Source organism: Lolium perenne, chromosome 4 (assembly GCF_019359855.2).
Source record: "Lolium perenne isolate Kyuss_39 chromosome 4, Kyuss_2.0, whole genome shotgun sequence".
Classification (NCBI taxonomy): domain Eukaryota; kingdom Viridiplantae; phylum Streptophyta; class Magnoliopsida; order Poales; family Poaceae; genus Lolium; species Lolium perenne.
Window position 1 is genome coordinate 245318382 of NC_067247.2, and position 24849 is coordinate 245343230.

General features: G+C 42.5%; 1 protein-coding gene across 1 annotated transcript; it reads right to left on the reverse strand.

The window, feature by feature from the left end:
• Positions 1 to 1459: 1459 nt before the first annotated feature.
• On the reverse strand, positions 1460 to 2963 carry LOC127332397 (uncharacterized). The gene has a single exon (XM_051358697.2). The coding sequence runs from the start codon at positions 2804 to 2806 to the stop codon at positions 1637 to 1639; it is 1170 nt and encodes a 389-aa protein (XP_051214657.1). The 5' UTR covers positions 2807 to 2963; the 3' UTR covers positions 1460 to 1636.
• Between the last annotated feature and the right edge of the window lie 21886 nt (positions 2964 to 24849).

Genomic DNA, 24849 nt, shown 5'->3' on the forward strand with positions numbered 1-24849 from the left:
TTCCGCTGCAACGCGCGGGTACTTAGCTAGTATAATATAATGCCCTGAATTATTCGAACACGTACACGTACGTGTGGATGTCTGTACAAAGAAACTGATGTGAAATCGCATCAGATACTCAATTTCTCGGCCACTTCAAAAAAGAGAAAGAAAAGAAACTACACCACCAATTGCTCAATATTCAGAGATGGAAAAGAAGCCCCGTTTTTTTATCGGCATTGCTAGAAATCAGGCGTTTGAGATTTATTAAATCTCAGTCACCTCATCCTCCATTAGATTAAGTACATCAAGATTTATGCAAGCTTCCTGTTTTACCGTCATACGTTTTCTACATGGGCTGCACGCTGATATTTTTGGCCATGGGCTGCCGCAACTATGCGCTGTTGCTTTTGTCATGTGCTCCTTTCCTCTGCGTCTTTACAATGCATCTGTACTGTGTAATTTAGCATATTTTTTCTTTTCTTTTTGTGTGCTTTGATGTTGCTCTTTTTTTTTAAAAAAAAAAACGACTCATGTGTTGTAGCTAAGAAAAAAAAATCTGGACTATTGAATTATGTAATTATTCGAGATTTTTTCGATTTGCATGTGGGTCGTAAGTGTGATTTCTCCCTGTTGCATGTGGGTCATAATTAAGATTTTTCCTAGTTGCAGATTTTTTCCAGTTGCATATATGTTGTAACAGTTGCATGTGGCTCGCAACTGAGATTTTTTGATTTTGCATTGGGGTTGTAACTGAGATTTTCCCAGTTGCACAGGGTGTAACAGATATTTTTGCACTTTGCATGTGGGTGTTAAAGACTTTTTTTTGTTGCAAAGAGTGTAATGGCTATTTTTTCCAGTTGCATGTGGGTCTCAATTGAGATTTTCTTAGTTGCATGTTGATCGCAACTGGGAATTTTTTGGTTGCATGTGGGTCGTAATTGAGATTTTCTTGTTGCAAAGAGTGTAATGGATATTTTTTTCTAGTTGCATGTGGGACGCAATTGAGATTTTCTTAGTTGCATGTGGATCACAACTGGGAATTTTTCAATTGCACGTGGGTTGCAATTGAGATTTTCTTGTTGCAAAGAGTGTAATAGGTATTTTTTTCCAGTTGCATATGGATCGCAATTGAGATTTTCTTAGTTGCATGTGGGTCGCAACTGAGAATTTAATAGTTGCATGTGGGTCGCAACTCGCAACTGATAATATCTTCTCGTTACACAAGGGTGTATTTGATTTTTTTAGTTGCATGTAGTTTGCAATTGAAATTTTTGTAGTTTCATGTGGGTGGCAGCTGTGTGGGTTGCAGTTTCCAGTTTCACACTGGTTGTAATTGAGTATTTTCTATTTTTTTTACATTGAAAAAGATGCAAGTACGGAGATTTATTCTTTTTTTCTCTTATATACTTTATGTAAGGTGTAACAAGTAAATCATGGTCCTCACGTTTAAAAATAATAATTGTGCCAGCTTCCATGGTCTTCTAATCTGTAGTATGTCAAAGAGCCCCTAGGAAATTCGCTACAAGCTAACGTCGAAATAACAAACAGCAAACTGAGCACGTTCGTAAGAGCTGCCTTAATAACTAAGTGACGTCAGCGACTGAGATTTATAAAATCTCAGTCGACTGAGCTGCAGTCTCTCCCTTTTTTTATTTCAAAATCGCCTAATCACGGGTTTCTTCTGGCCACCGCCGCCGCTCGAACCAACCGCCAGCGAAACGGCCTCGGCGAGCTTCCCCACCCGCGCCGCCACGTCCGGCGACAGGGCCACCGACGCACGCCGCACCCTCCTCGGCCCCAGCAGCGCCCCGAGCGCCTCCACCACCTCCTCCGTTCCCCAGCCTCCCCTCCTCAGCTCCCCGCAGCACCAGTCAACCTTCAACGCCGACGCCGTCGCCTCGCCGCCGCTGGGGCTCACTCCCGTGATCTCCTCCACCTCGTCGTCGCCCCACCCGCCGCGCCTCAGCAGGGACCCTGCCCACTCCAGGTACGACCGCAGCCAAGAAGGGGCGTGCGACGCCGTGGTGGTGGCCTCCGGGGAGTCGGTACGGACTTCCAAGAAACGGTCGCCTGCGGCCGCGGCGTCCGTCCAGAACTCGATCCAGCGCGGTGCCCTGCCGGTCACGGAGTCGAGGCTCCGCCGAGCGGTGGAGGGTGGCGCGGGGGAAGGCGCCGGTGGGGGCACTGGCGCGGAGAGCTGGCGCCGGAGGGGCGCGCCGGGTGGCGGCTCGGCGGTGAAGGCACGGAGGAGGAAGTCGGCCACGTTGGCGCCGGCGAAGGCGACGCCGGAGTCCGAGACGTGGAACACCGGGTTTCCGGCGAGGCAGGGGGTCGCCGGCACGTAATGCCGTCCGTGCACCGGGACGAGAGGCGGCGGGGGCGGCGCTCGTCCTCCCCGGCGGCCCGGGAGGAGGGGCAGCGTCGCGGCGACGGCGGCGGGGATTTCCTGCGCGGAGAAGCGGAGGAGGCGGAGGCCGGCCGCAGAGCGGTAGTCCGGGAAGCCTTCGCCTGAGGGCACCCCGAGAGCGAGGAGCTCGCGGAGTTCGGGCGGGAGCTGGAGACCGCCGAGAGCGGCCTCGGCTACGGCGAGCTCGGATTCGGAGAGACCTGGGAGAATGGATACGCCGGCCGCGGATAGGTGAGCCAGTACGGCGGAGGGGGATGGCGCGGGTCCCGCCGCGGCGGAGGAGGAGGGCGGCGCTGCTGCGGTGCGCGGGGTGCTGGGGGCGGATGCGCGTGTAGAGAGGCGGCGCAGGCCGGCAGCGTGGGAGGGAGGGCGAGGGAGGCCGTGCGGGAGTGGCGGCCTTCGGTCGACGTCGACCATCGCGTAGCGTGACTGGTTCTCGCCGGCGATGTAGGTGATGCAGGCAGGGAGAGAGATGGAATGGAAGGTGGCCGTGGCGGAGTGTTTTGGGCGCGGAGGGCGGTGGCCGTTAGGGTGATATAGGAGTTTCGGGTGTGGGTCCCGTCCCGAGGGAGAAGATAACGGGGTTGACCATTTAGATTGGACCTACTCAGATTCTGATTTGATTGCGTTTGGTAAAATTTAGGAAGTAATCACCCAAGTTCCAAAACAACATAGTAAGACAAGTCACATTGGCAGGGTATATCACTGTCAAAAACTATCACTTGTCTTTTGAACTAACTAAAGTATAGTGAGTTTTTATTTATTTGATAAAACATCTTCTCCCTCCACCCCTCGTTCGGCGGCCACGCCGGCGGATAAAGGAGTGGGGACCCATCCTCTTCATGTTTGCTTTTTTGTAGATTCGTTTTTCTCTAGTTTTGTCTCCCTAGCGGCATCGGCGAGGTGGAGGCTGTGATGGCGTGTTGTAATAAGGTCTCTCCGGCCTCTCCCTGCCTCATGGACGTCCGATTCAAAGTCAGCGAAGGGCCCGTGAGGGTTTGCATCGTCGGATCTATTGATTTTGTTCGGATCTTGGCAATTGGTGTCTATCAAGGGGACTTTTTCTGGCAGCGGGGATCTACAGATCATCAAGGAGTTTCATCGACTATTACTTCTTCTTCGTCGTCTCTGGGACATATGTGGTTTTGTAGACCTGTTCGGCGACTTCCCGTCTGAAACTAACAACGTCAGGCCGGCTCAGGGAGGGGCGGCAGTAGCATGCCGTCGACATGGTATGGAGGTTGAAGACAAAGGGCAACTCAAGGATTTCGTTGTAATTTTCATTTTTTTTCTTGTGGTGCTTTGTACTGTTGTATGTTTCTTTAATCTTTAGTGATAGGGCCCTTTTCGCCAAAAAATCTATGCTCATATTTTTATGTGCCAATGTTTTTCGAAGACAAAAGAACGGCAAAACACATTTTAAAACTGATTAGCTCGTTTGGTTCAAAATAACATTAAAGGATTTCATTCCTGATGATTTTATTTTTTTCCTTTAGAGCTTATTTGGCTCATAGGACTTGAAACCATATCAATAATTCATAGATTTTCTTAAGTCCAACCTCATGAAGAAACATCTTTTGTTTTTATGACATCTCTGACGTACACATAACCCACCAATTCCCTAATACTCTCCCCATTTCACATGAGTTATGTATTATGTTTAGTGTTTGGCTAAGTATAATATGCGCTCCGGTGTCTCACCACCGGAGTAAAATGTGTCGTCAGCCCGTCCTTCTACCCCCTCAGCCATACATACCCTTATGCCGCATTGGGTTGTGTAATATCCCAGGTATTGGGGTTACAAAAGTAGAGGAAACAGATGTGTGCATTGCATTCATGCATAGAAAATCTGGGGAATTTTCGCGCTTTAAAGTAAAACAGTCACAGTAACTGAAGTTTCACTTGACCTTGGTGGAATTGAAGTAGCTCATCAAGTCAAGCGCTATAAACCTCAGTGTGACTTTACTAAAACCTTGTTTTGGGTAGAGATGATTTGATCTAAGGGGTTAGATCAAATGGAATTAAAACCAACACAAGAACATATGAATCAAGGATCAATTGCTTGATCTTATTAAACATCACAATATGATATTCCTTGTCATAACATATGAACCTACAATTAATTGGAAATCAAGTAACAATAATTGGGAAACCATTCTTCACTTATCTCCTCCATGTCTCAAACTAATCCATGCTCTTATCATCAAACCTTTGATATCCATTCTACTTTATCCTTGGAAACCAGACAAGGAGATCCAACTCAAGAAGTATATATTCTTCTCTATTCCAAATGGTTAAGAATCAAACCTAGAGAGGTGAGAGTTCTATTATAATTATTAGAGAAGCATTAACAAACCTTGAGCCAAACCTTGGATATACATCCAAGTATTCAAATCATCATCTTTAAGAGTAACCCTAGGATATTATTCAAGACATGCCTAGAGAGAGAAACCATTTATGTTAAACATAGATATTGATGATCACATCAATCCCTATGGAGCCTAACCTTAGGTTAGTATCAGAGTCATTCCCAATTGAGAGAGACCAATCATACAAAGCATAGCTTTATCTATTTAAGAATAAAGGACAACCATTGAACTAGAGTATTAGGAGCACACCATAACCTAGAATAATCCATTCTTATATAAGAGAGATCAATTATGGTGTTACACTCAAGTTAGTTGAGCCAACACTTGAATGTGAGGGAGAGAACTATCCATATACTTAGATGATAATATCAACATTATTTAAGTGGAACCCTAACAGAATATCTCAGGCATTTTCCTGGGATATAACCTATAGAGACAACCATAGCCATGTCCATCCAAGAAACTATAAGGGAGATATTATGCTTAGTTGATCAAGACAACACTTGATCATAGAAGTGAAGACCATTCCATTAGGAATACTTTAGAAATCCAAACCTTGATCATTATAAATTGAGTGATGATCATAAATCCTAAGAACTTGAAGTAGAGATATTAAGAACAAGTGGATCATGCCTAATCCATGACCATGCTTTGGAGAAATAGGAGAATAATCCAAATACTAACACTTATATGATTAGTAGATGTTATTCCCCACAGGAAATCATAGGGAGGTAATTAATAAGCAACCCTACACCCATATTCCAACTTTAACTTGTGAATCACTTGGTGATCATAAGAAGAATCTTACCATATCTATGTTTCATAAATTAAAGAACTTAAGAAAACCTTAGAGTAAAACTCCATACTTTATATGGTGAGAATCCAACAATCCATTTGACCAAAGTTAACTATAAAAATAATTATTACCAATGTAGATACTTTAATGATAAATTGAGGTTAATAATAGAAGTTAATTGGTAGAAGATAAAACCAATTCTCAAATCTTTAGTAATTAGAGAAGCACATAAGATATGAAGCAACTAACCATATTACCTTGGTTAGGGGAGATTAAACCCTAGCACATGCAATATGGTGTCATCTCATCTCTACAACCTAGAATTAAACCTCAACCCTAGTTTAGGTATCACTATGGTGATCATAATATAAATCAGGCTATAATTGAGATTCCAAACCATATGCCATTAGGTAAATAACATTAGAACCCTAGTATTGCACATTAACCAAGTCTTATGCTTCAATTCTTGAACATAAGAAAAACCTTGTGCTACATTCCATCATTAGAACCATATGTGTAGTAATCAATCATTTATCCTTGTAATCAAGATAAACCATGATGGAAACAATACCTATTGAGATACTTTTAAATGTAGTGATAGTATTAACCTTAATAAGGGGGTTATACTAGAAATGATAAAACCTTAATAAGTTGGTGATCACATAAAATCATATGTAAGTCATCCACTTCTCAAATGGGAACCAAGTCTTAATAATAACCTCTGAAATACTTTGAGTTGCAATTATCAACTCTCATAAATCCTGACATAATTAATTCACAAGAAAAAGAAATTAAAAATAAGATTAGAAACCCATGCCTATTTGCTAGTATGAACAATCCACAACTATGCATTATAACCCAATACAAAATATTTGTTTCAAATAAAGAATGAAGTAATAGTCCTTGCACTACATCTCAATTCAATTAACATAACAAGAACCCTGCAATTCAAATTTGAGTTTAAATCAGATTCAAATAGAAAATATAAAACAGAAAATAGAAAATAGAAAAGAAGGGAAAAACTTTACCTGGGCTTACCTGGACCTTACCAGCCGACACAGCCCAGCAGTAGCCCAGCAGTAGAGCCCAGCAACGCAGCCCAGCAGCAGCCTGGCCCAACCCACCATACCCCTTCGCCAAATAACAGAGGGAGGAGTCATCCTCATCCTCTTCGTGCGCATGGAGGACAGCACGACGGCGTGCTCCTCTTCCCCTCTCGCTGGCGCCTCCTCCTTCCTCGGCAGTGTGACGAGGCACATTCTACCGCCGTATAAGAACCCCGCGACGAACCCTAGCTTCGAGTTCTTCTTCTTCCTCTCCATTTTTCCCCAAACCGAAACTCTGGCTCCGCCAGTACCCATCGTCGCCGGCGATTGGAGCAAACCCTGGCCAAGCTAAGAGCACCACCGTGACCGCCGTTCTCGACAAGCTACTCCCACGGGAGGAATCGAGTTGAGGTGCCCGAGATCGACGCCGACGACCTCATCTTCCCCGGCATCGGCATCAACCAATTCCGGCGAACCTGGCCGTCTCCGGCCAAGCCGTCAAGTCCGGCGTGTTCCTGGTGAGCTTGCGATTCGCCTGAGCTTAATATTGCATCCTATAATCGCCTGTAGCTAGTTCTTGCAACTTGGCCGGAGTGCACCGCCGCGGTACCTCACCGCCGGGCATGCTCCGGTGACCTATTTGGGGCGGCGTCACCACCATTTGGTTCCGTTCGTCGTGCTGAATCGATAGAGCATAGTCACGCATCGGGGGATGCACTGCATCGCCGGCTTCGTGGTAGTCTGGCCGCCGGCGAGGTGCTCCTCTGCCCAATCATCGATTTTGACCAGTCAAAATCAACGTGGCTGCTGACATGGACCCGTGGCCCACTCGTCAGAGACTCTGGGTAACACTAGCCCGGGTGTCTTTAGCCAATTCGTTTTCAATTCCAAATTTCAGAAATTTGCTGCAACTTTGACAAATTGTAGAAAATCCAATATAACTCAGAAAAATAAATAGAAGATATCAAAATTCTTATAAAGAAAAACTCTATCCAATAAAAATATAAAATGAAATTTTTATTTTTAATAAAAATTCACTTATTTAATACTTGTTAGTTAAGACTTTAATTCTAATTTTAAATGCTATTAAAATTCAATAATTAGGAAAATCTTCCAAATTAAATAAAAAACCAATAAATAAATAAATAAAGAAAAACATGAAAACTAATTTTCTTTATTTATCCTTTGTTAAATCATTATTAGTGAGATTTAAACCCTAATTAATAATTACCTAATTATTAATTGTTTAAAATAATAAAATGCCAAATTCAATATTATTTTTATTCCCAAATTATTAATAACTTCAATTTTAAATTGAAGTTATTAATCATAGAACTATATGGTGATTAAGAAACCCTAGTTCCATATGGTAGAAAACTAGGAACTCATCATCTCATGTGAAACCTAAAACCCTAATTCAATTAGGAATCCTAGCTCCATTATTACATGTGAACCTTAAATTGCTCCTAACCTAAACCCTAGGTTAGAGCATGTGATCATGATACCTTATTACAAATCATAGGACCATAGTAGCAACTAAATACTTGTCTTGGACACATAAAATGTAGAAGACCTATCACTAATATATAGGTATCCCATGTGTTTATTCTTATCAGACTTAACCAATCAAGTGGGATCAACCAAGTATAAAACCCTAGTTCCTATCCCAAAGACCACCATCCTTAGTTATCCATAATTAGCATCACACCAGTGTGATGAACCCTAATAGCAACTACACCTACTATTTAGTATTACATACCATATTCCACTAAACCCTACTAGTGTTGAATACTTATCCACCATCCTATTCAGGAACCAATCACTCCTTACTTAATAGAACCAACAGTAAAACCTAGACCACTTCAACCCTAATTGATATACTTCTTATTATTTAAGAAGTATGTTCTTCAAAGGTTATTCTTTTGAAGAAAATAAGGAACCATCATCAACCCTGTTTATTAGGACCTATAAACCCTAGCCAGCTATCACCAACAAGGTATACCACTTTGATAGCAACTTTTGGTAAGTAAAATGTTTAGGCTTAATTCAACAATACAAGTCTAGTAGCTAATGAATCCAACTAGGTTGTGATCCATGTACCACTTACTCCAGAAAACAATTAGAACCATAGAAAACCATAGAACCCCCACAAATCTAATAATCATACTTATTCTTTATTAAATAACATGTTCTTCAAAAGTTATTCTTTTAAAGAATATAACAAGTAATCATCAACCATGCCTTATAGGACTTAAAATTGACAATTGCTCTTTACTTATTATACAACTACTATTCCTGGTTGTGTATGATTGTTACTATTCATTTTGCCATCTGCTTATAATTCTAAAACAACACAACCCTGAATAAGAACCTTGTTTGTGAATCACCCTAAAAGTGCAACACACCCTGAAATAATCATTACAACTCACCGATCCTAAATCATCGGGGTTAGGTCACGCTTAGAGCGATTGCATCTCATTCTTATGCATTATTGCATCCTTGCCAATCTTTTAAACATCGTCCTTACCGGACGATGATGCTATTTCAGAATTTGGAGTTATTGCGTATCGAAGACCTTGCCTGCATAATCTTGCAGTCAAGAAAGGCAAGTTCATCACTTGCTCATGTCATTTGAGTATTTTTATCAAATTACTTGCAAAGTATTATGGTTATCACTATTGCACAAAAATCAAAACCACTACTTTCATAACTATGAATATGACTATGTGGTGGGCAATGGAACCATGGATTGTGTTGATATGGTGGAGGTTCCATTGCACGGGTTTATATCCATCTAGGATTAAACAACAAATGTCGCCAGTGATTCTTGTGCCGTAATACCCGTGTTAACCATAAGATCCGGAGTGGGACGGAGTAGTCAAAAGTGTTTCCACCTCTCGTTCATCAACGGATGCGCTTTACCGTAGACACTTGTATCTGTCGGCGGCAAGCGGTAGGCTGGGGAAGCCTTAAGTCCCCACGGCACAGTCCGTAGACACTTGTCGTTCGAAGAACAAGCGGTAGGCTGGGGAAGCCTTAAGTCCCCACGGTATTGCGGTCTATGATGGGTTGCAGCCACCGGCGTAGGAGTGTATGGTAGAGCCCAGCACTGTTGTCGTGGTCGGGGTCCACCCTGAAATTACGGGAATAATGGGACCGACGTGGACCCAGGGTCGGCGCATGCAACAACGGGTGGGTGTTCGAGGTAGCGGAGGAACATGATTGGCTAGACCTTATACCGGGCCTCACACCAAAGGAAGTGTGGACGGGTAACGTGCTCGGTTGGCAACAAGGTTAAGATCTCTTATGGGTAAAGCAACACACCTCTGCAGAGTGTAAAGAACCGTGACCTGTCACTCCCTGTTCCGGGATATGGAACTGCGAACGCGGCCGGAAAGGAGCTCCATGAAGTTCTAGTAAACCGGTGAAGGCTGACGGACATAGTTCTTCTGAATAAAAGCAACCTTTTGAAGAAATGGTTATGAAAACTTGCATTAGTATTAGACTTTCTGGTCTAATGCTGTAGCTAGTGCATTAAACACCTCTTTTCTATAATGAACTTGTTGAGTACGCTCGTACTCATCCCACTCTTAAATCCCCTGCTTAGATATGGAGGCATCGAAGGAGGATCTACAGTGCAACTCGAAGGCCAAGGAGCCAACAACTACTTCACAAGACAGGACCCTGTCAGCGGAGTCAGATACGTCATCCAACAAGGAGAAAACCTAGATTAGCAGTAGAAATGAACTAGCTTCCTCAACCTAGCTCCTACATAGATAGAATCTATTCTTAGCCTCTATAGCTAGTCAAATACTCTACAAATAGAGTTCGTGATAGAATTAGATTACGAGTCGTTCTTCTGGAGTTCATTTGCAGATTTACCTCATTGTAAAGTAGGAGGCTGTGCTGATCTTATGTAATAGAGTCAATGTTGTAATTCTATAGACATGCCTTGGACCCGCATATGTTTCTGTTGTACCACTCTGAGCGATATAATACTAGTGGAACGGTGTTTCATTGGTATTATATCAGACTTGCATACTACACCATGCAGTGGTATGCCGGGTCACCACAGGTTGGCACACACCTTCCTCCTCCATCTGTCTCTCCTCTCCACTTCCCGCACAACACAGTCTCCATGGTAGACAAGGGCGGTGAGGGCACCAGCGGGAGCGCTAGCCACATTTCTCGTAATCTAACCATCGATGAGGCCACTGTGCTCGTTGAGAACTGTGTATTGGTATCATCGGTTACCCGCCCCACTGGCGGGTGGAATATTGGCGCGATCGTCCTTGTTGTCCCGCCTGTTCTAGAAGAATAACGACTCGTGACGATGCTCGAGCAGCGCCGCGTCGTCCCAGTGCAGCATTATGTTCCGGACGCCAAAGCCCTATGCACGCTCGCCGCCACACGATGGCATTGTGTTCCAAACCCCAAGTCCTAGCTACGTCGAGGGGTGGTGGCATAGTGTTCCGTAAGCCTAAGCTGGAGCCATCGTCGCCGAGGGGTCGCCTCTTCCTCGAGCGTCGGGGAAGAAGGCGAAGCATGAGGAGTCGGCGTGGGTGGCAGATCTACTAGTGCATGCGATGATGCGTGACCCCGCCAACCTCGACGACGAGTCGGGCCTCCACAAAGCCCTTGGAGACTCCACCAACGTCGCTTTGCCGGTGACGTTTGACTCCACCAACTTAGACAACGGCGCGATCATCGACCTCGATGTCGCGGAGGAGTCCAGCGACAACGATGACGACGATGGTGGCGATTACCGGCGCCAGTAGATCTATGGTTTAGTTTACGCTTTAAAATAATAAAAATTGTTAAAATTTGTGAGATGTCCTAAAACCAGAATAACGTTCACCATTTTTCTTTGAATTTATGTTTTAATTTTTTTGGTGGCACCTGGAAATGCCCTAATCTCGTCGTACCAGTGAATTCAGGATCATAGATTATCTTGATGATTGATGACTTATGATGGGGAAAAGAAGAGCACTAGTACACCTCGTACTTGTCAAGTGGCACGCCGATGGAATTCCCCGAGCTGCATCCCAACACGCTCACCTAGGTAGGAGGCGCTGGTCGGCGATGCAGCGTTCGGACTTGCGAAGCGGGTGCGAGTTAGGGCGCGTATGGACATGGCGTCGACCACGGTGAAAGAGAAAGCAAACAATTCGGTGCTTTTGATTCACCCGAGCCCGGTGTCTGCTAGTGGCTTGTCTTCTTTATCTACCGATGCGCCGATCCTTGCATAATGGCTGCATTGACATCCGAAACCTGCTCGAACTTCGTGTCACTGCTGTCTTGATGCTCCTCCCAGGGTTCAAACTTTCTCGCGATAAGATTTACAAATGGGACAAATGCAATGAATTGATATGAAACCTGTGGCGCCCAGGATCAGGTTAAGACAAATATTATATCTTCGTCTGACATAAGTCTAACCTCGAGCTCGAGAGACTACAGTGAGAGAATCGGTAATACAACAGTGACTCTACGACTCAAAACCATATATTACAACTCTTAGCAGAGTAAGATCCAAATTATTACACGCAGAGATTGACCCAACATTCAACAAGCAACGGAAAGCAAATTATGTTATTCTACATAACAAGATAGCAAATGGCTTAAGAAGCCATAACATAAAATAAGTCCCAGGCTGCTCCGATTACCCTATTTATCCTACTGTACTCACTTCACATCGGTTTAACGACAATGCACGTAGTTTAAAATAAAATTTAACCACTAAATTGGTCAACAAAATATAAATTACGATATATGTCTACAAAATCTATCATCAGATTCATATTTTACAAAAAAATGATCTAATTTTCTTGACATATATTTTATATTGTATTGATTAAAATAATGGTCAAAACATTTTCTTCACTTGCATGCGCGTATGTTATGTTAGGGCAATATACTTGTTGTATTACCAGGGGGCCAAAGGCCACAATATATAGTACATGTACAGGTGCACATATGCAGAAAGCCCCCTAACATATGGGAAAACTACAATATACAGATATATACATCTAACACCCCCCCCCCCTCAAACTCATGGTGGATCCATGATACGTCTCCAACGTACCTATAATTTCTGATGTTCCATGCTTGTTTTATGACAATACTTACATGTTTTGCTTGCACTTTATAATGTTTTTATGCATTTTCCGGAACTAACCTATTAACAAGATGCCGAAGTGCCAGTTCCTGTTTTCTGCTGTTTTTGGTTCCAGAAAGGCTGTCCGGGCAATATTCTCGGAATTGGACGAAATCAACGCCAAAGATCTTATTTTTCCTGGGAGGCTCCAGAACACCGAAGGGGAGTCGGAGGAGAGCCAGGGGGCCACCACACAGGTGGGCCGCGCGGGCTACACCCTGGCCACGCCGGCCTGCTGTGGGGCCACCCTGTCGCCCCTCCTGCGCCGCCTCTTCGCCTATATAAGCCCTTTCGACCTAAAAACACGAGACCTTTTGACGAAACTCCAGAAAGACTCCAGGGGCGCCGCCGCCATCGCGAAACTCCAATTCGGGGGACAGAAGTCTCTGTTCCGGCACCCTGCCGGGACGGGGAAGTGCCCCCGGAAGCCATCTCCATCAACGCCATCGCCTCCATCATGCTCCGTGAGTAGTTTCCCCATGGACTACGGGTTCTAGCTGTAGCTAGTTGGTATTCTCTCCCCCATGTACTTCAATACAATGATCTCATGAGCTGCCTTACATGATTGAGATTCATCTGATGTAATCGGTAATGTGTTTGTTGGGATCCGATGGATTGTTACGTTATGATTGTCTATCTATAAAGTTTGTGAAGTTATTGTTGCTGCAATCTTGTTGTGCTTAATGCTTGTCACTAGGGCCCGAGTGGCATGATCTTAGATTTAAGCTCTATACTTATTGCTTAGATTGTATCTACAAGTTGTATGCACATGTCTATGTCCGGAACCAAAGGCCCCAAAGTGACAGAAATTGGGACAACTGGAGGGAAAGGCTTAGATATGAGGATCACATGTTTTCACGGAGTGTTAATGCTTTGCTCCGGTGCTCTATTAAAAGGAGTACCTTAATTTCCAGTAGATTCCCTAGAGGCCCGGCTGCCACCGGCTGGTAGGACAAAAGATGTTGTACAAGTTTCTCATTGCGAGCACGTATGACTATATATGGAAAACATGCCTACATGATTAATGATCTTGATGTTCTGTCTTAATGCTATTTCAATCCTATCAATTGCCCAACTGTAATTTGTTCACCCAACACTTGTTATTGGAGAGTTGCCACTAGTGTAGATAGCTGGGAACCCCGGTCCATCTCTCATCATCATATACTCGTTCTACATGACATTGGAAGTAGTATCAACTATTTTCTGGTGTCATTGCTCTCATGTTACTATTACTGCTGATGTGTTACTGTTACTATTGCTCTCATATCACTGCTACTTTCACATCACCCCTGTTACTAGTGCTTTTCCAGGTGCAGCTGAATTGACAACTTAGTTGTTAAGGCTTATAAGTATTCTTTACCTCCCCTTGTGTCGAATCAATAAATTTGGGTTTTACTTCCCTCGAAGACTGTTGCGATCCCCTATACTTGTGGGTTATCAAGACTGTTTTCTGGCGCCGTTGCCGGGGAGGCATAGCTCTACTCATAAGTTCACCTGGGGAGTACACTCTACCTCTCTCTCTGTTTTATTTTATTTTGTTTTGCTTAGTTTACTTTTGTCTAGTTTATTTGTGCTTAGTTTATTTCTGTCTAGTATTATTTTGCTTAGTTTACTTTTGTCTAGTTTGTTTTTGTTTTGTTTTAGTTTTCTCATATACCCAAAAATCCATAAAAATTTGAAAAACCTAAAAATTAAAAACTGCTGTTATGGGAGAACCCATAACCTACTTGGAGCTTATAGAATATTATAATAATTATAGAGAATCAAGAGCGGGAAAAGTGATGAGTGCTGTGATAGAAAAATTGAATACAATTGCTAAAATCTTGCTTAAACGCCATGATATAAACTGTTGCTCTCAACAGGACACTAAACATCTTAAATTTCAATGTGGCTTTAGTGAGGAATTTTTAATTAAGAACTATAATCGGAATAGCTATATTCATTTTGGGTTTGAAGAGGTAGAACAATTTGTCATATTTATGGGAGCCTCTGAGATAGAATCCTTCATGGTTAAAAATTATGAAACTTGTGTTGTTTGTAAGGACCTTAAAGATTATGTCTCTTCTATCCTTAATTTTTGCAATGAAAGTTACACTGATAATCCTTATATCATTGATTATAAAGAGAGACTCATTAATGCACAAGAATGCACTCACAATTTGCAGGAACCAGTGGAAGAAGAAATTGATGAACCTGAAAGCTCATTGGATGAAAAAGAGGAGGAAATTGATGAACCTGAAAGCTCATTGGATGAAAAAGAAGAGGAGAGTGATGAACAAAAGGAGGAAGAATGGATTAGCTACCCATGCCAACCTTCTAATGAGAGTAACTCTTTATCTCTTACACTATTTGATTGTCCTCCATGCTTACCAAAGGAGGTTGAATATTATGTTCATGTGGATTCTCTTGAAATATTTCCTATGAGTAAAACTTGTGAGAATAATTATGCTACTGTTATCTACGATAATCCATGCTATTTTGATAAATCTTATGATAATGCTTTGTTTGTGCCTGATGTCGAAATGCATGGCACTAAAGAGTTTTGCTTGGCAAATGTTTATGATAAATCTCTAGATGATGGTCCTATGTTACTTGATACTATTAATTGTACTACTAATGAAAATGGGATTGGAGAGTTCTTGACTTTATCTATGAGTCCCATATCTTTTAAGATTGACCAATCATCTTGTTACATTATTGATAAAAGTGGTTTTGAAAGTTTTGATCCTATTATTTATTATTTTTAAGCTTGATAAAAATTATGTGTTTATGGATCATGAAAAGCATGCTGTATGTGATAGTTATGTTGTTGAGTTTGTTCATGAAGCTACTGAAAATTATTATGAGAGAGGAAAATATGGTTGTAGAAATTTGCATGGTACTAAAACACCTCTCTATATGCTGAAAATTTTGAATTTACTCTTGTTTTATCTTCTTATGCTTATCACTTTGTTCTTCATGAATTTATTTGTGTACAAGATTCCTATGCATAGGAAGTGGGTTAGACTTAAATGTGTTTTGAATTTGCTTCTTGATGCTCTCTTTTCCTTCAACTCTTATTTCTTGCGAGTGCCTCATTAAAATTGCTGAGCCCATCTTAATGGCTATAAAGAAAGCACTTCTTGGGAGATAACCCATGTGTTTATTTTGCTACTGTTTTGTTGAGTCTTGGAAGTTGTTACTACTGTAGCAACCTCTCCTTATCTTTATTTTATTGCAATGTTGTGCCAAGTGACGCCTCTAATCGAAGGTTGATGCTAGATTTGGATTTCTGCGCAGAAACAGATTTCTATCTGTCACGAATCTGGGCTGTTTTCTCTGTACGTAACTCAGAAAAATCTGCCAATTTACGTGCGTGTTCCTCAGATATGTACGCAACTTTCATTAGTTTTGAGTTTTCTGATTTGAGCAACGTAAGTACCTGTTTTGTCACTACAGGACCAAGGTGGATTCAAGTTTTTTTGAGTACTAACCCCTCTAATGAAGTTTATGAGAAGTTTGGTGTGAAGGAAGTTTTCAAGGGTCAAGAGAGGAGGATGATATATGATCAAGAAGAGTGAAAAGTCTAAGCTTGGGGATGCCCCCGTGGTTCATCCCTGCATATTTCAAGAAGACTCAAGCGTCTAAGCTTGGGGATGCCCAAGGCATCCCCTTCTTCATCAACTTATCAGGTTTCTTCTATTGAAACTATATTTTTATTCGGTCACATCATATGTGCTTTACTTGGAGCGTCTGTTTGTTTTATTTTTGTTTGTATTTGAATAAATTCGGATCCTAGCAATCCTTGTTTGGGAGAAAGACACGCTCCGCTTTTTCATATGAACACGGTGTTCTTAGCTTTATTTTAATGTTCATGGCGGAGTTGAAAGCTATTGCACTTATTGATATTTGGTTGGAAACAGAAAGTGCTTCATAATATCTTGAATAATTTGATACTTGGCAATTGTTTTGAGCTCTCAAGTAGATCATGATTAAGTTTTTTCATGTAGTTTAAACCTATTAGTGGAGAACTACTGTAGAGCATGTTGAAATTGATTTGCATGATTGGTCTCTCTTAAGGTCTAGATATTTTCTGGTAAAAGTGTTTGAGCAACAAGGAAGACAGTGTAGAGTTTTATAATGCTTGCAATATGTTCTTATGTAAGTTTTGTTGTACCGGTTCATACTTGTGTTTGCTTCAAACAACCTTGCTAGCCAAAGCCTTGTACTGAGAGGAAATGCTTCTCGTGCATCCAAAACCTTGAGCCAAAACCTATGTCATTTGTGTCCACCATATCTACCTACTATGTGGTATTTCCTGCCATTCCAAGCAAATACTTCATGTGCTACCTTTAAACAATTCAAAAGCTATTATCTCTTATTTGTGTCAATGTTTTATAGCTCATGAGGAAGTATGTGGTGTTTTATCTTTCGATCTTGTCATTTACTTTTGACAGACTTTCACAATGGACTAGTGGCTTCATCCGCTTATCCAATAATTTTGCAAAAAGAGCTGGCGCGGGGTTCCCAGCCCCCAATTAATCAACTTTCATTAATAATTCTCTTCACATGTTTTGCTCTGATTCATCAGTAAGCAACTTAATTTTGCAAATAGACACTCCTTCATGGTATGTGAATGTTGGAAGGCACCCGAGGATTCGGTTAGCCATGGCTTGTGTAAGCAAAAGGTTGGGAGGAGTGTCAACCATAAATAAAACTAAAATACATGTGTAAACAAAAGAGAAGAGGGATGATCTACCTTGCTGGTAGAGATAACGTCCTTCATGGGAGCCGCTCTTGAAAGTCTGGTTGATAAGGTAGTTAGAGTACCCGCTACCATTCGTTGACAATAACAAACACCTCTCAAAACTTTATTTTTATGCTCTCTATATGATTTCAAAACTTAAAAAGCTCTAGCACATGATTTAATCCCTGCTTCCCTCTGCGAAGGGCCTTTCTTTTACTTTATGTTGAGTCAGTTTACCTACTTCCTTCCATCTTAGAAGCAAACACTTGTGTCAACTGTGCATTGATTCTTACATACTTGCTTATTTGCATTCATTATATTACTTTATGTTGACCATTATCCATGAGATATACATGTTGAAAGTTGAAAGCATTTGCTGAAACTTAAATCTTCCTCTGTGTTGCTTCAATGCCTTTACTTTGAATTTATTGCTTTATGAGTTAACTCTTGTGCAAGGCTTTTGATGCTTGTCTTGAAAGTACTATTCATGAAAAGTTTTGCTATATGTTATCTATTTGTTAGCAACTATAGATCATTGCCTTGAGTCACTTTATTCATCTCATATGCTTTATAATACGATGATCAAGATTATGTAAGTAGCATGTCACTACAGAAATTACTCTTTTATCGTTTACCTACTCGAGGACGAGCAGGAACTAAGGTTGGGGATGCTGATACGTCTCCAACGTACCTATAATTTCTGATGTTCCATGCTTGTTTTATGACAATACTTACATGTTTTGCTTGCACTTTATAATGTTTTTATGCATTTTCCGGAACTAACCTATTAACAAGATGCCGAAGTGCCAGTTCCTATTTTCTGCTGTTTTTGGTTCCAGAAAGGCTGTTCGGGCAATATTCTCGGAATTGGACGAAATCAACGCCAAAGATCTTATTTTTCCTGGGAGGCTCCAGAACACCGAAGGGGAGTCGGAGGAGAGCCAGGGGGCCACCACACAGGTGGGCCGCGCGGGCTACACCCTGGCCGCGCCGGCCTGCTGTGGGGCCACCCTGTCGCCCCTCCTGCGCCGCCTCTTCGCCTATATAAGCCCTTTCGACCTAAAAACACGAGACCTTTTGACGAAACTCCAGAAAGACTCCAGGGGCGCCGCCGCCATCACGAAACTCCAATTCGGGGGACAGAAGTCTCTGTTCCGGCACCCTGCCGGGACGGGGAAGTGCCCCCGGAAGCCATCTCCATCAACGCCATCGCCTCCATCATGCTCCGTGAGTAGTTCCCCCATGGACTACGGGTTCTAGCTGTAGCTAGTTGGTATTCTCTCCCCCATGTACTTCAATACAATGATCTCATGAGCTGCCTTACATGATTGAGATTCATCTGATGTAATCGGTGTTGTGTTTGTTGGGATCCGATGGATTGTTACGTTATGATTGTCTATCTATAAAGTTTGTGAAGTTATTGTTGTTGCAATCTTGTTGTGCTTAATGCTTGTCACTAGGGCCCGAGTGGCATGATCTTAGATTTAAGCTCTATACTTATTGCTTAGATTGTATCTACAAGTTGTATGCACATGTCTATGTCCGGAACCAAAGGCCCCAAAGTGACAGAAATTGGGACAACTGGAGGGAAAGGCTTAGATATGAGGATCACATGTTTTCACGGAGTGTTAATGCTTTGCTCCGGTGCTCTATTAAAAGGAGTACCTTAATTTCCAATAGATTCCCTAGAGGCCCGGCTGCCACCGGCTGGTAGGACAAAAGATGTTGTACAAGTTTCTCATTGCGCGCACGTATGACTATATATGGAAAACATGCCTACATGATTAATGATCTTGATGTTCTGTCTTAATGCTATTTCAATCCTATCAATTGCCCAACTGTAATTTGTTCACCCAACACTTGTTATTGGAGAGTTGCCACTAGTGTAGATAGCTGGGAACCCCGGTCCATCTCTCATCATCATATACTCGTTCTACATGACATTGGAAGTAGTATCAACTATTTTCTGGTGTCATTGCTCTCATGTTACTATTACTGCTGCTGTGTTACTGTTACTATTGCTCTCATATCACTGCTACTTTCACATCACCCCTGTTACTAGTGCTTTTCTAGGTGCAGCTGAATTGACAACTCAGTTGTTAAGGCTTATAAGTATTCTTTACCTCCCCTTGTGTCGAATCAATAAATTTGGGTTTTACTTCCCTCGAAGACTGCTGCGATCTCCTATACTTGTGGGTTATCAATCCACAACACTGAGTTTGGAGAGTAAGAAATCATGCTGCTCTCGAGTCTGTGCCTTCGTAAACAAATCCGCCAACTGCAAATCTGAAGGCACATAATGAACCGCAACAACATCATCTTGTACCTGTGCACGCGTGTAAAAAGCATCAACACCGATATGCTTGGTCAGCTCATGCTTGACCGGATCACGTGCAATACTGATAGCACCTGTACTGTCAGACAAAAGTGGAGTGGGTGTCGTAACAGAGACCCCAAAATCTGCAAGCAACCACCGTAACCAAGTCACCTCAGCAATCAACAAAGCCATAGCCCGCAACTCAGCCTCAACACTCGAACGGGAAACTGCGACCTGTTTCTTCGTCTTCCAAGCAACAAGCGAACCACCAAGAAACACACAGTAAGCAGAAAGCAAACGACGATCTGTAGGATCACTCGCCCACGTAGCATCCGAATAGCACTGGAGCTGGAGAGAGCTGGAACGGGGAAAGAAAAGGCGACGAGTGATCGTGCCACGAAGATAACGAAGAACACGGAGGAGATGACTATAGTGAACAGTGGTAGGAGATGAGACAAACTGACTCAGAATATGAACAGGATAAGAAATATCAGGACGAGTGACAGCAAGATAAACAAGACTCCCAACAAGATGGCGATAACGGGTGGGATCAGGAAGAGGATCACCATCAGTAGGATGAAGCTTAACAGTAAGCTCCATAGGAGTATCAACCGTGCGCTCATCCCCAAGAGCAGCACGAGCAAGAAGATCCTGAATGTACTTTTCCTGAGAGATAGAAAAGCCATCAGAAGTGGAGGAAACCTCAATGCCAAGAAAATAGCGAAGAGGACCAAGATCAGTCATAAGAAACTGATCACGAAGACGAGTATTGACGAAGGCAATATACTCAGGATCATCACCAGTAATGATCATATCATCAACATAGAGGAGAAGAAGAGTACGTCCACGAGGAGAGGTGTGAACGAAAAGTGCTGGATCATGAAGACTAGGAGAGAAACCAGCAGCAGTCACAACAGAGGCGAAGCGCTCAAACCAGGCACGAGGGGCCTGTTTGAGACCATAGAGAGAACGTCGAAGACGACAAACCATCCCATCAGGAACAGAATACCCAGGAGGAGGCTGCATGTAAACCTCCTCACTCAACTCGCCATTAAGAAAAGCATTCTGAACATCAAGCTGGGAGACAGACCAGCGGCGAACAGAAGCAACAGCAAGAAGGGTACGCACAGTAGTCATATGAGCCACAGGGGCAAAAGTCTCATCATAGTCACGGCCGTGCTCCTGCTGAAAACCACGAGCCACAAGACGCGCTTTATAGCGCTCAAGAGATCCATCAGAGCGAGTCTTAATTTTATAGACCCACTTACACGTGATAGGACGAACACCAGAAGGTGGAGAAACAAGATCCCAAGTGCCAGTGCGCTCAAGCGCAGCGATCTCCTCGGCCATGGCAAGCTGCCATTCAGGATGACGCTCGGCATCCCGATAAGAAGTCGGCTCGGAAACGACAGAGAGACCATACTGACTAGGAGAGTAACGAGCTGGAGCACGATGCTGACGGACAGGCCGTGACGGGGGAAGGTCATCAGCAGAGGACAACTCATCAGAAGAAGCGGAAGAAGGGACAACATCAGAAGGATCCGAAGCCAGAGAACGAGGAGTACTAGGTGGACTAGACAGAGGAGAGGATGGTGATACGTCTCCGACGTATCGATAATTTCTTATGTTCCATGCCACATTATTGATGTTATCTACATGTTTTATGCACACTTTATGTCATATTCGTGCATTTTCTGGAACTAACCTATTAACAAGATGCCGAAGTGCCAGTTGTTGTTTTTACTGCATTTTTGGTTTCAGAAATCCTAGTAACGAAATATTCTCGGAATTGGACGAAATCAACGCCCGGGGTCCTATTTTGCCACGAAGCTTCGAAGTCCGAAGAGGAGACGAAGTGGGGCCACGAGGTGGCCACACCCTAGGCGGCGCGGCCCCCCCTTGGCCGCGCGGCCCCGTGGTGTGGGGCCCTCGTGCCGCCTCTGACCTGCCCTTCCGCCTACTTAAAGCCTCCGTCGCGAAACCCCCGATCTGAGAGCCACGATACGGAAAACCTTACAGAGACGCCGCCGCCGCCGATCCCATCTCGGGGGATCCAGGAGATCGCCTCCGGCACCCTGCCGGAGAGGGGATTCATCTCCCGGAGGACTCTACGCCACCATGGTCGCCTCCGGAGTGATGTGTGAGTAGTCTACCCCTGGACTATGGGTCCATAGCAGTAGCTAGATGGTTGTCGTCTCCCCATTGTGCTTCATTGTCGGATCTTGTGAGCTGCCTAACATGATCAAGATCATCTATCTGTAATTCTATATGTTGCGTTTGTTGGGATCCGATGAATAGAGAATACTTGTTATGTTGATTATCAAAGTTATATCTATGTGTTGTTTATGATCTTGCATGCTCTCCGTTACTAGTAGATGCTCTGGCCAAGTAGATGCTTGTAACTCCAAGAGGGAGTACTTATGCTCGATAGTGGGTTCATGCCTGCATTGACACCTGGGACAGTGACAGAAAGTTCTAAGGTTGTGTTGTGCTGTTGCCACTAGGGATAAAACATTAGTGCTATGTCTAAGGATGTAGTTGTTGATTACATTACGCACCATACTTAATGCAATTGTCTGTTGTTAGCAACTTAATACTGGAAGGGGTTCGGATGATAACCTGAAGGTAGACTTTTTAGGCATAGATGCAGTTGGATGGCGGTCTATGTACTTTGTCGTAATGCCCAATTAAATCTCACTATACTCATCATGATATGTATGTGCATGGTCATGCTCTCTTTATTTGTCAATTGCCCAACTGTAATTTGTTCACCCAACATGATGTTCGTCTTATGGGAGAGACACCTCTAGTGAACTGTGGACCCCGGTCCAATTCTTTTTACTGAAATACAATCTACTGCAATACTTGTTCTACTGTTTTCTGCAAACAATCATCTTCCACACAATACGGTTAACTCTTTGTTACAGCAAGCCGGTGAGATTGACAACCTCACTGTTTCGTTGGGGCAAAGTACTTTGCTTGTGTTGTGCAGGTTCCACGTTGGCGCCGGAATCCCTGGTGTTGCGCCGCACTACATCCCGCCGCCATCAACCTTCAACGTGCTTCTTGGCTCCTCCTGGTTCGATAAACCTTGGTTTCTTTCTGAGGGAAAACTTGCTGCTGTGCGCATCATACCTTCCTCTTGGGGTTGCCCAACGAACGTGTGAAATACACGCCATCAAGCTCTTTTTCTGGCGCCGTTGCCGGGGAGATCAAGACACGCTGCAAGGGGAGTCTCCACATCTCTTTACTTTGTTTTTGTCTTGCTTAGTTTTATTTACTACTTTGTTTGCTGCACTAAATCAAAATACAAAAAAATTAGTTGCTAGTTTTACTTTATTTGCTATCTTGTTTGCTGTATCAAAAACACAAAAAAATTAGTTACTTGCATTTACTTTATCTAGTTTGCTTTATTTACTGTTGCTAAAATGGCTACCCCTGAAAATACTAAGTTGTGTGACTTCACAACCACAAATAATAATGATTTCTTATGCACACCTATTGCTCCACCTGCTACTACAGCAGAATTCTTTGAAATTAAACCTGCTTTACTGAATCTTGTTATGCGGGTGCAATTTTCTGGTGTTAGTTCTGATGATGCTGCTGCCCATCTTAATAATTTTGTTGAACTATGTGAAATGCAAAAGTATAAGGATGTAGATGGTGACATTATAAAATTAAAATTGTTCCCTTTCTCATTAAGAGGAAGAGCTAAAGATTGGTTGCTATCTCTGCCTAAGAATAGTATTGATTCATGGACAAAATGCAAGGATGCTTTTATTGGTAGATATTATCCCCCTGCTAAAATTATATCTTTGAGGAGTAGCATAATGAATTTTAAACAATTAGATACTGAACATGTTGCACAAGCATGGGAAAGAATGAAATCTCTGGTTAAAAATTGCCCAACCCATGGACTGACTACTTGGATGATCATCCAAACCTTCTATGCAGGACTAAATTTTTCTTCGCGGAATTTATTGGATTCAGCTGCTAGAGGTACCTTTATGTCCATCACTCTTGGTGAAGCAACAAAGCTTCTTGATAATATGATGATCAACTACTCTGAATGGCACACGGAAAGAGCTCCACAAGGTAAGAAGGTAAATTCTGTCGAAGAAACCTCTTCCTTGAGTGATAAGATTGATGCTATTATGTCTATGCTTGTGAATGATAGGACTAATATTGATCCTAATAATGTTCCGTTAGCTTCATTGGTTGCACAAGAAGAACATGTTGATGTAAACTTTATTAAAAATAATAATTTCAACAACAATGCTTACCGGAACAATTCTAGTAACAACTATAGGCCATATCCTTATAATAATGGCAACAGCTATGGTAATTCTTATGGGAATTCTTACAACAATAATAGGAGTTCACCCCCTGGACTTGAAGCCATGCTTAAAGAATTTATTAGTACACAAACTGCTTTTAACAAATCTGTTGAAGAAAAGCTTGGGAAAATTGATATACTTGCTTCTAAAGTCGATAGTCTTGCTGCTGATGTTGATCTTTTGAAATCGAAAGTTATGCCTAATGAAAATCATCATAATAAAATTACTACTACAGCAAATGCCATCCAAGTTAGAATTAATGAGAATATAAGATTAATGGCTGAACTGCGTGCTAGGTGGGATAGAGAAGAAAATGAAAAACTAGCTAAAGAGAAGAATGTAGCTAAAGTTTGGACTATTACCACCACTAGTAATGCTAATGCTACACATGTTGCTGCACCTCCTACTATTAATAATAAAAGAATTGGTGTTAGCAATGTTTCCACTTCTAATGCAAAGCGCGAGAAAGCACAAAGCGCTAAAGCTACTGAAACTGCACTTTGTGATAAAGCTGCTGAAATTTTTTCCAACATTGGGGATGATGATCCCATTGCTTTAGATTATAATGGTTTGAATTTTGATGATTGCCACATCTCTGAAGTTATAAAGTTCTTGCAAAAACTTGCTAAAAGTCCTAATGCTAGTGCTATAAATTTGGCTTTCACGCAACATATTACAAATGCTCTCATAAAAGCTAGAGAAGAGAAACTAGAGC

What these genes read in the sequence shown, in the direction of transcription:
- LOC127332397 (XM_051358697.2), bottom strand. Translation starts at nt 2,806, where the DNA reads ATGGTCGACGTCGACCGAAGGCCGCCACTCCCGCACGGCCTCCCTCGC.